Here is an 11,287-nt window from a genome sequence, read left to right on the forward strand (position 1 = left end):
TCGGAATGTGGCATTTGCAAGATTAATGACTCAAATAATAAAATTGCAGAATCAATTTCCCGATTATACAATCAAAAAAATAAGACTTGATAATGCTGAAGAAATTACTTTCCAAACTTTCAATGACTATTGTATGTCAATGGGAATTACTGTTGAACATCCTGTTGCTCATGTTCATACACAGAATGGATTAGCTGAATCATTGATTAAACGTCTACAACTGATTGCTAGATCAATGATTATGAGAACAAAACTCCCTATTTCTATATGGGGACATGCAATATTACATGCTGCGGCATTAATTCGCATCAGACCAAGTGCATATCATAAATTATCCCTATTGCAGCTTGCATTTGGTAAAGAACCAAATATTTCTCATTTGAGAATTTTTGGATGTATGGTGTATGTGCCCATTGCACCACCTCAACGATCAAAAATGGGTCCTCAAAGAAAAATCGGTATTTATATCGGTTATGATAGCCCATCAATCATTCGATATCTTGAGCCTCAGACAGACGATGTGTTTACAGCATGCTTTGATGATTGTCATTTTAATGAAGAAATCTTTCCAATGTTAGGGGGAAAAAAGAAACACATCGAAAAAGAAATCACATGGTATGTACCATCATTGTTATATTTGGATCCAAGGATAAAAAAATGTGAGAAAGGTGTACAGCAAATTGTGCACTTGCAAAGAATTGCAAATCAAATGCAGATGCATTTGCAGGCACAAAAGGGGTAACAAAATCATATATACATGTTGTAAATGCCCCTGCTCGAATTGAAATTCCAAAGAAACAAATTGAAGACACTCATGATGTCATAAAACGCTTGAAGTGTGGAAGGCTAGTCGGTTCTAAGGATAAAAATCATCGGAAAAGAAAAGGCATAGAGAAACACGATGATCATATAATAAAAAATGGTGTTCCAGAAGAAACACCTGATGATGAAAATGTTCTGTCAGAACCACAAACTGACGAGAATCGTGAAATCTCTATCAATCATATTAATACTGGAAAATTATGAAACCGAAAAGATATAGAAGATATTGATGAGATATTTTCTTATAATGTGGCATGTGACATCATAAATGAAAATGAGGATCATGAACCAAAATCTTTTGGTGAATGTAAAACTCGTCATGATTGGGCAAAATGAAAAGATGTCATCTAGGTTGAATTGGATTCGCTAAATAAACTCAATGTTTTTGGACCTATAGTCCTCACACCTAAAGGTGTGAAACCTGTTGGATACAAATGGGTTTTTATTCGAAAGCGAAATGAGAAAAATGAAATAGTAAGATATAAAGCTAGACTTGTTGCACAAGGTTTTTCTCAAAGGCCTGGAATTGATTATGAAGAAACCTATTCTTCTGTTATGAATGCAATTACGTTTCGATATTTGATTAGTTTGGCAGTGTCTGAAAATTTGGAAATGTGTCTTATGGATGTTGTTACAGCTAACTTATACGGATCACTTGATAGTGATATATACATGAAAATTCCTGAAGGATTTAGGATGTCTGAAGCACAAAGTTCAAAACCCAGAGAATTTTATTCTGCAAAATTGCAAAGATCATTATATGGGTTGAAACAATCCGGCCGAATGTGGTATAATCGGCTAAGTGAACACTTGATGAAAAAGGGATATGTAAATGATCCAATATGCCCTTGTGTTTTCATCAAGAAAACAATATCCGGATGTGTAATTATTGTTGTATATGTTGATGATTTAAACATCATTGAAACGAATAAAGAAATTTAAGAAGTTATGATGTACTTGAAAGAAGAATTCGAAATGAAGGATCTTGGAAAAACCAAATATTGTCTGGGTTTGCAAATCGAACAAAAAGAATGTGGAATTTTTGTTCACCAGACAAATTATACATAAAAGATCCTTAAACATTTTAATATGGATAAATCAAATCCATTAAGTACTCCAATGGTTGTAAGATCATTAAACATAAAAAAGGATCTATTCCGTCCATGTGAAGATGATGAAGTTATTTTTGGTCCAGAAGTACCATATCTAAGTGACATTGGTGCCCTTATGTATCTTGCAAATTGCACTAGACCTGATATATCTTTTGCTGTAAATTTATTGGCAAGATTCAGTTCTTATCCAACAAAGAGGCACTGGAACGGAATTAAACATATATTCCGTTATCTACGAGGAACGACAGATTTGAGACTTTTGTACTCAAAAGACACCAATCAAATATCATTGGTTATGCCGATACTGGATATTTATATGATCCACATAAGGCACGTTCTCAAATCGGATATGCATTTACTCGTGGAGGCACCGCGATTTCTTGGCGTTCACAGAAACAAACACTCGTAACAACTTCATCAAATCACGCTGAGATTATTGCGCTACATGAAGCAAGTCGTGAATGTGTTTGGCTAAAACCAATGACACAACATATATAAATTTCTTGTGGATTATCAGTAGACCAGAAGCCTGTAATGTTGTATGAAGATAATGCTGCATGTATTGCTCAAATGAAAGAAGGATACATCAAAAGTGACAGAACTAAACATATTCCCCCAAAGTTCTTTGCCTACACTCAAGAACTTGAGAAGAACAAAGATATTGATATCTGTTACATTCAATCAAGTGAGAACTCATCAGATCTTTTCACAAAGGCATTTCATACGACAATATTTAGAAAGCATATATATAACATTGGGATGCGCAATCTACGAAATATGTGAAGAATCACTTGTGTTAACATGATGGGGAGTTTGCGTGGCTGCATCTTTTTTTCTTGCTATGGTTTTTATCCCACTGGGTTTTTCCTAGTAAGGTTTTTAACGAGGCAATACAAAAACACGTAATAAAGACAGTCATCATATCACGATCATCGTCACAAGGGGGAGTGTTGAAAATATGTTATTATTATTATAATAATAATAATTATTATTATTTAAAGTTGAATGTTGAATGTTGAATATTGAGTTGTAAAATATGAAAAATTAGTGTGTGATGATGTAGATGATGATGTATTAATATTTGGACTAATTTTCAAATGAGATCTATAAATATGTCTCTCCATTTGTGTAGAAAAATACAATTGAGTTGAGAAAAAAAATATTATAAAGTGTAGAGTTTGATATATTTTGAGTTTTGGAGTTTTTACTTTTTACCATAAATTTTTACTTTTTCATAACAATATTTGCAGTATTAAGATAATATAGCATATGTATATAAATTTGAGGGAGAAAGGACATATAAATGAACAAATTATGAAATGAAATAAGACTACTTGATTTGAAATCTATAGATTTCGATTATATTTTTATTATTTACAATAAAATGATATACCAGATCTTAAATCCACATTTTACTTACACCTTAGTAAAACAAAGTATAAAGGATTTCAAATGACATTGTTACCGTGTAAATTTGAAATATATCTTAATTAACATGACATAATATAGAAACACGTCAGACGTAGATTTGAAGTTTATGATATAAATTCGCTAAAAAACAAAAATATATTTGAAATTTATGGATCTGAAAACGCAACTAATATTAATTTATTAATACTTTCTTTTTGGTATTATTGTTTTTTGTATTTGTGGGCTATTGATGGGCCTTCGAACCAAGTGCCTGTCATCTGGGTTTGGGCCGTAACTGACTTTCATCAAAACCTTATTGTTCCTGGCCTATTTCTATAGCTTACCAGCAGACGCAGCGTCTCTCTCCCAAGCTCGCTCAGCTCTCCGGCAATGGCGGCTGCTGCTTCTACGAAGAGAATCGAAGAAGAAGCTGTTCGAAAGGCAGTGAAAGCTCTCCATAAATGGAAGAATCTGCAACTAAAATCGCAGCACGATTCCGAACATGAAGAAGAAGAAGAAGAAACCGATGATTTCATGTACCTATCCATGACCCTGAAACAAGTCCCACCTGAAACCCTAACTCGCACACCTCATATAATCCGTCTTCGCCACTCTCTTTTCGGGAACGATGGATCTTCCCCATTGAACACATGCCTCATAATCGACGGGAAGAGAATCACTTCCGAAGCTGCCCACAAGATTTTGGAATCTCAAGGAATACCTATTTTACCACAGGTTATCAAGCTCTCGAAGCTCAAATCTGATTACAAATCTTTTGATTCCAAGAAAAAGCTTTACGATTCATTCGATGTGTTTTTCGCGGTAAAGGGTGTGATCCCTTTACTTCCTAAAGTGTTAGGAAGGGTGTTCTACAAGAAAAAGAAGAAGATTCCTGTGCCAGTAGATTTGAGAGTTGATGGTGATTGGAAGGAGGAGTTGGAGAAGGCATTTGCTTCTACTTTACTGTTTTTGAGTGGTGGAACTTGCAGTGCCGTTAGAGTTGGGAGATGGGGTGTCATGGAGAGTGATGAGATTGTCGAAAATGTGTTTCAGGCTATTGATGGTTTGACACAGATTGCTCCAAAGAAATGGGGTGGGATCAAATGCTTTCATCTGAAGTTTTCGGACTCGGTGGCGCTGCCTATTTACGAGCGTCAGCCTGCCAATGATAAGGTAGGTGTAGTTGTTGGGAATAAGAGCAAGAGAGGTGGATTGCTTCAAGCATCTGGCAGAAAGAGTTCGAATCAGGGATGTTGATTATTGTTGGAAAGATTGTCGAGGATGGAATGGTTTACTGGAGGAGTATCCGATCCATTTTGACTAGAAGTTATCATCTAAGCTTGGACTTTAACATGGAATCTCCACACAACTTGGTTTTGGTGTCTAAAGCTAAGATCTTGATGATGGTTTAACTCGATTGCATCCCTGATCTAGCATTTTAGATTGCTAGCGAATTTTGATCTGATTACATATTTTGATGTCTCCTTATGTGTGGTTTGTGTTCCTGTTGTTTTGTTCAATTGATTTTGGGTAACTGTTACTTTGGTTAAGAGTTGAGTTTCTTGAAGGACAATGAACATTCTTTTGTTAACTCTATATGGTTGAAATGATCCATTACTTGATAAAAACCACTTTCAATGGTATTACAAGTTCAGGGTTTATCTTGACGTTTATTGTATTGGATGGTGAATCGAATTTGGCATGAAAAGGGAACATATGCTTAACTGAGTTAATACTTTGTTATTCCCATAATCGGCTTTGCTACAATGCGTGGATCACAACCATTGAGATCATGCAATATGGAGGGATTTGAAGTCCTTGAGTTGTAAATTCCTATTTATCCTTTGTTGAGAACTTGAACTTTCTCCAGAATCTGATGTGGTGTTAAAACACACACTCTCCCGTGTCATAAATGGTGAAATCGAACAAGTGACGACCATTGATTCGAATGTCGAAAAGTTGCTTTAGTCGTTGGAATATTTCATCTAGGCAAACCAGTTTCTATCCTCCCTAATGAAAATTCGTTGCCCTTCCCCCTCGAACAGTTTCGTTCAGATTTGGTTATTCACTCACCAACCCATACAAGCTATTTTTGTGACTTGTGAGACTGCCACGAGCATATGCATAGACCATAGGGCATGAAATAAAATGAGACAAATTTTATGAATTTTTTCCTTGTTGATTACAAATATTTGACCCTAACAACTAATTTGATTGATCAATAATAATTAATAATATATTTCTTTATGATCAATAATAATTAATAATATATTTCTCTGTCCCCAAAAACGAACCAGTTTCTCTATAATATACAAGATTTTAGAATGGAATATAGTGTAAACTTGTATTGATGAATGGAACTACTCCTGTGGAGAAAAGTCACTGTCGCATTGGATGACCATCACAGTTGAACTACTTATACCATGCATTTTCTGATGAATGTCACGAAGTGTTATTTGCCATCTCTTTCACCATAGTCTTGACAAACAGTTCCCCAGCTCTGTACGAAGATCGAACCTGCAAACAGAGCCGAATCCAAACAAAAAATTATAGCCCCGAATTCTGTCAATCAAGCTTGAGTACACGACTCTCACATATTCAAGAAACTCGAAAAGTAAATACGAATATTAGAGAAGTTTCACCATGGGTCCACTGGCTACGTAGCGGAAACCGATAGACTCGCCATAATCCTTCCAGAAAGCAAATTTTTCAGGGGTCACATACTCTTTTACAGTAAGATGCAAAGGAGTCGGCTGCATGTAATAGATGGAAACAAGTCAACTAATATTATTACAACCTGCAAGCTTGAAGCAATTAAAAACCTTTACTTGCTTCATCCAAGAAAATAACTGACTGAGTCTGAGGTAAAAAGAACAGGAAAAATATTGGTTTTTCCTCCTTTAGGGGATCAGATTCTTCATCAGAGAATACAATTGCAAGGCCAAATGAAAATGATGATATTGTAAAATTCTCAAATTAAAAGGTGTTGGAAATGATATTGTTGGATGGGAATAGGAAATTATTACAAAAAATTGGACACGTTAATTCAATTCCAAAAGCTCATTGTCATAAAAGCACAATTCGTATAAACTCACTCACCTGTAAATACTGTCCTAGGGTCAGAATGTCAACGTCTATGGCCCTTAAATCAGCCATGGTTTCCTTCAGCTCGTCATCAGTTTCGCCAAGTCCCAACATGATAGATGATTTTGTTATCATCCCTTTCTTGCTAGTCTTAGCATGCTTCAGAACAGATAAACTTTGCTCATAGCTGTATGAAGGAACCAAACGGTATTCAAGAAGCTTGAAGGTAAAAGCCCGAAGGTAAAAACTTTGACTCTCTCCTCCATGTACCAGGTTTTTTAAAAACAAAAAGGTAACTAAAAACCAAACATTCAGATAATTATATGAAAATCAGCAGGTTTATAAGAGTGGCACGACAATAAAGCAACTGATGCAAGAAGGAAAAACAAGATGAGCTAGAAAATAAATACACAATAAGAAAAACAGAGTACTCCAGATTGTGCAAGGCGGAAAATGACGGCATATGCTTCTTGTAAATATGGATCGACAAACTTTATTTTATTGAATTTGTTCCATGTCCAACTAATATCAGAGGTAATTCATGCGCGTGACATTTTTATTAAGTTCGATTTGATTCTTAAGTGAAGGATGTCTGCTACGTGGAAACTGTTCCAGCCCCTCAATGACTTCTGAAAAACAACCATGAAAGTTTTCCAACAAAAAGCTAATTGAAACAAGAGCCTTAATTAAATACGGAAGATTTCCTGTCAGCACAAGCACTAGGCCATACATGGGAAAGAGATTTAGTTGATACCTTCAACAAATAAAAGTCATTATAGATATTCTAGTACTCCCCGAGTGATTAAACAGCACAGGCCTAAAATAATTGGAACTGTTACAATGAGCAGCACTCCAATCACTGAACAACTTACCCAGCCCTAGGATCTCTAACAATGCGCTGCAGTCGTTTTACAGTTTCAACATTGTGAGCATAAACATCTAAGCCTGAGTGAACTAGAGTGGAGACAGCCTTTAAGTCACCTCGGAAATCTGAAGTTAAACACTCGACCATGATCTCAGGTTTCAGTCTCTGCCAACAGAAGATTATAATACATCAGATGAGGCAACTACCATCATCGTGGCACAGACATAACTTTGTCCATGCTTGAGTTTTGGACAATAATACTCCAAATCTTTTCAAGGAGTAAAAGATGCATTTAAGCACACATACATTTTGAAAAATATGCGGTGCATCTCAGACTGGACAGAAAAGAAATCAACTGTCAAGAATAATAAATAACCTTCATGGCTTTGACTGTTTCAGCAAAGTGACCGCTGCCACCGTCTGGTATATCATCACGGTCCACACTGGTCAGGACAATATAATCCACACTGCAAAAAGTAAATGAAAGTAAACAATCGAAGATACACCGCCATTATCTTTCCTCTTGGACAGTAATTTCATCCAAGTCACTGCTTTAATGATTGATTATTCTAACGTTCTTGCATGTTGCACATTCTATGGATTCTGCTCTCAAGGGAGACAAGCAAACAGAGAAGTCACAGATATATCAACAGATTATTGGACTTAATCAGAAACTCTTGATTGTGCAATGTTTCAGGTTTGATTTATCTGTCACAGATTAGGTATTTCAGCCTACACAAAAGTTTTTTACTCTCGCCACAGCCCACAACAACCTGAAAGCTCCTCTTTCTTTCCGAAAATGACTATACAGAACCCCCGCCATTTGTAAGTAATAAGCTTATATTGCACCCGTGCTTAAGATTTTCTTGATTATCATGGAGCTCATCTTGTAGTGTGTCCAAAATTAACTCACATAATCAGCTACCAAATTTAACGCAATTCTCAAATCATAAGAATGAACAAAAAGAAGAACCACAAAGGAAATGGCAAACTCTACCCCCAGCTGGCAATAGCCTCCGCAGTGTTGTAAGGCTCCATCGGATCAGGCGGGGCAGGGTTCCTACTAGTCTTCACAGCACAAAACCGGCAGCCGCGAGTACAAGTGTCACCTAGCAACATAATCGTAGCGGTGGCAATGCCATCGCCGCCACCATTCCAGCATTCCCCGATATTGGGACACTGAGCTTCCTCACAGACGGTGTTTAATTTGAGTCTGGACAGAGATTCCTTCACCTCCTCGTACTTCTCCCCCTGCGGCGCCTTCTGCCTCAGCCATTCGGGCTTCTTCACATTCGGGTCTCTTCCAGTGTGAAGGGTCATCGATTTAGGCATTGATTCGACCTGGGATTCGCACCGAATCGTAGAATTATGCGATTTTGGTTTGGTTGAATGATGATGCACAGTTTTGAACGTGAACAAGGGAGATGAAGGGGTCTTGAAGATACATTGGTGCATCATTTTTGGGATTGGGTTTCGTTCAAATGACACGAAATCGAGCTGAAACAAGATTTATGGCGGAAGAGTCGAGGCAGCGATGTGGGTTCCAGCCATTGGAATCTCCGTCGCCTGTACTCCTGCTGCTGTGTACCAAACTTCAGGGAAAATGGGTATGCAGAACCCTCTTGATATATTGCTTGTATATTATTTGGGACCGTAATTTAGGCTCAAAAAAATGTTAATCACATTCTGCTTTATATATTTATTTTAAAAATATTACACTTTAATTTATATATTTATTTTATAGATTGATATTATTATCCTTACATGTTCTTTCCTAATTTTGTGATGACAATTTATCCTTTTAAATTTTACACACTTTTGATATTTTATTTCAATTAATGACAAAATATTATATTTAATATAAAATATAAAATACAAATTTCATATATAAAAAAGAAACTAATTTTCAAATTAGAAAATATTTATATCATAAATCATCTTTAAATATCTCACATTATTATGAAAGATTTTATTTTAAAAATATCTCAAATAAGTTATGGCACTAAAAAATTTATAGTATATTGCTTGATTTGATTATCAATTAAGTTAAATATGTTTAATTTATTTCAAACAAATAACATCAAGTTAATATAATTTAGTAAATGAAGATAATTTTTTTTTGAAAAACAGTATAATTAATACGTGAACAAAAAAAATATTTCCATCTAGAACTTTATCAAATTTTTTATTGTATTTTGAATTTTTTTAATTAATTGAAATAAAATTAAAAACAAATTATGAGATAATTAAATCGGTTAATAATAAGTATATTTTTATTTAATATTTAATACTAGATGATTACTTTGATTATTCATATGGACTTTCGATAAAATGAGATATAAATATAAACATATTAAAAATTTACAATTGAAGTAAAACTTTACAAATTTTGATTCTATGTACTATTAAATTAAATACCAAAGCTTTGAATAATAAGAGACTAATAGTTAATATGAAAAATTATATATAAGTTAAGATTTTGGAGGATCAATCAAAATCTTGTATATAAAGAAATATATATAAGGGTATATTTGTCAAATAATTAAATAAAAATGTGAAATGGAGTGTGATTAACACTTTTTGGATTGTAAATAACACTCTCCATATTATTTTTCAATTTATCGGTACCAATTAAGTATTCATTTTTGTAAAAATTATAAATATATTTATCAAATAAACAAGAATATCCATATTTATCAAGCATATAGATGAAAACAATGTTTCACCAAATCTGGTACAAATAAAACATATCTCGATATTAATTCAAAATCATTGTTAACAATAAGTAAACATCTTCCACGGCTTCGACAACAACTCTTGCCTCATTGCACATCCTCAAAAAGGTCTCAACTTCCTTGAGTCTTCTATTTCTTGCCATCAACTGCAAATCATTACAAAGATGTGAGCCACAACCGATATCCAATACCCAAGAAGAATATTTAATTGAAATGTTTAACTCCATGTAGAACATACTTTTTTCAGAACTATTTTGAACAAGATATTCTCTGCAGTTACGCCTCCAATGCCCAAGTTGCAGTAATGAGTGTACTCAATTTGTAACAATGCATACTCCTATTGTCATAATATATACCAAAATATTTATATTTTGTACCAAGGATCCTCTTGTTATTAGAATTTCTTTGGTAGTTAATAATAATTGTAATGGGTAACAACTTATAATTTGAGTGAAAACAAATCCTCACAATCTTCTCTACCAAATAAATTTTCATTAGTAACATAATTATTGAGACAATATATAAAACTTTCAGGATAATATATCGCAATTGTTGTATTAATTATTTAAAATGAGGTAACATAACTTGGAAATTCGAGTGTATATTTTGAGTGACGTCATCATTGTGTGAATTCAAACTCGTATATATAATCAACAAACAAGAAATAAGAAAACAAACTTTTATTCTTCATCTTGGGAATGGATCCTAATGAGTCCTTTGATATTTATTTGGGACTACCTTCTTTCACGGGGCGTAATAAGCAAAGATTGTTCGATGGAATTCGAGAGAAAGTGTGGTGTAAATTGAAAGGATGGAAAAGCAAACTGTTTTCGGCAGGAGGTCGGGAAGTTCTTATAAAGGCAGTAGCGCAAGCCATTCCTTCCTATACTATGAGCATCTTCCAAATACCTTCTACTATTTGCCATAAGTTGCGGACTATGATCCTTAATTTCTGGTGGGGATCAACTGGAGATGGAAAACGAGTACACTGGAAATAGTGACAAATTTTATGTAAACCAAAAGTCCAGGGAGGGATGGGATTTCATGATTTAATCTCTTTTAACCAAGCTCTATTGGAAAAACAAGCTTGGCGTGTTTTTGCTAATCCCAACTCACTTGCTAGTTGAATGTATGCTCACAAATATTTCCCAAATGGTACTTTTTTGTAGGCCAAAATTGGCAACAAACCATCTTTTGTCTGGAGAAGTCTCTTGTGGGAAAGATAATTATTATCTGAAGGCTTACGATGGAGAATTGCT

The 11,287-nt window shown here is 34.6% G+C and overlaps 2 protein-coding genes across 2 annotated transcripts; one reads left to right on the plus strand and one right to left on the minus strand.

Moving 5' to 3' along the window:
- The first annotated feature begins 3,706 nt into the window (after positions 1-3,706).
- LOC140872230 (uncharacterized) lies at positions 3,707-4,911 on the plus strand. The gene has a single exon (XM_073275035.1). The coding sequence runs from the start codon at positions 3,735-3,737 to the stop codon at positions 4,599-4,601; it is 867 nt and encodes a 288-aa protein (XP_073131136.1). The 5' UTR covers positions 3,707-3,734; the 3' UTR covers positions 4,602-4,911.
- A 655-nt stretch (positions 4,912-5,566) lies between these two features.
- Positions 5,567-8,921, minus strand: LOC140871845 (lipoyl synthase, chloroplastic). The gene is made up of 6 exons (XM_073274583.1): positions 8,291-8,921; positions 7,670-7,760; positions 7,301-7,458; positions 6,444-6,615; positions 5,987-6,097; positions 5,567-5,861 (listed from the first exon to the last, which is right to left on the minus strand). Exons 1-6 carry the CDS (start codon positions 8,749-8,751, stop codon positions 5,787-5,789), a joined length of 1,068 nt encoding a protein of 355 aa, XP_073130684.1. The 5' UTR covers positions 8,752-8,921; the 3' UTR covers positions 5,567-5,786.
- Positions 8,922-11,287: the final 2,366 nt, after the last annotated feature.

Source organism: Henckelia pumila, unplaced genomic scaffold (assembly GCF_033568475.1).
Source record: "Henckelia pumila isolate YLH828 unplaced genomic scaffold, ASM3356847v2 CTG_461:::fragment_3, whole genome shotgun sequence".
Taxonomy (NCBI): Eukaryota; Viridiplantae; Streptophyta; class Magnoliopsida; order Lamiales; family Gesneriaceae; genus Henckelia; species Henckelia pumila.

Bases quoted from the DNA above. Each gene is read 5' to 3' on its own strand.
- LOC140872230 (XM_073275035.1), top strand. From the start codon at position 3,735: ATGGCGGCTGCTGCTTCTACGAAGAGAATCGAAGAAGAAGCTGTTCGA.
- LOC140871845 (XM_073274583.1), bottom strand. From the start codon at position 8,751: ATGATGCACCAATGTATCTTCAAGACCCCTTCATCTCCCTTGTTCACG. The intron at 7,459-7,669 runs GTTATTTATTAT...TTCTGTTGGCAG, and splicing joins AAACAGTCAAAGCCATGAAG to AGACTGAAACCTGAGATCAT. The intron at 6,616-7,300 runs GTAAGTTGTTCA...TCCTTCATACAG, and splicing joins GTTAGAGATCCTAGGGCTGG to CTATGAGCAAAGTTTATCTG.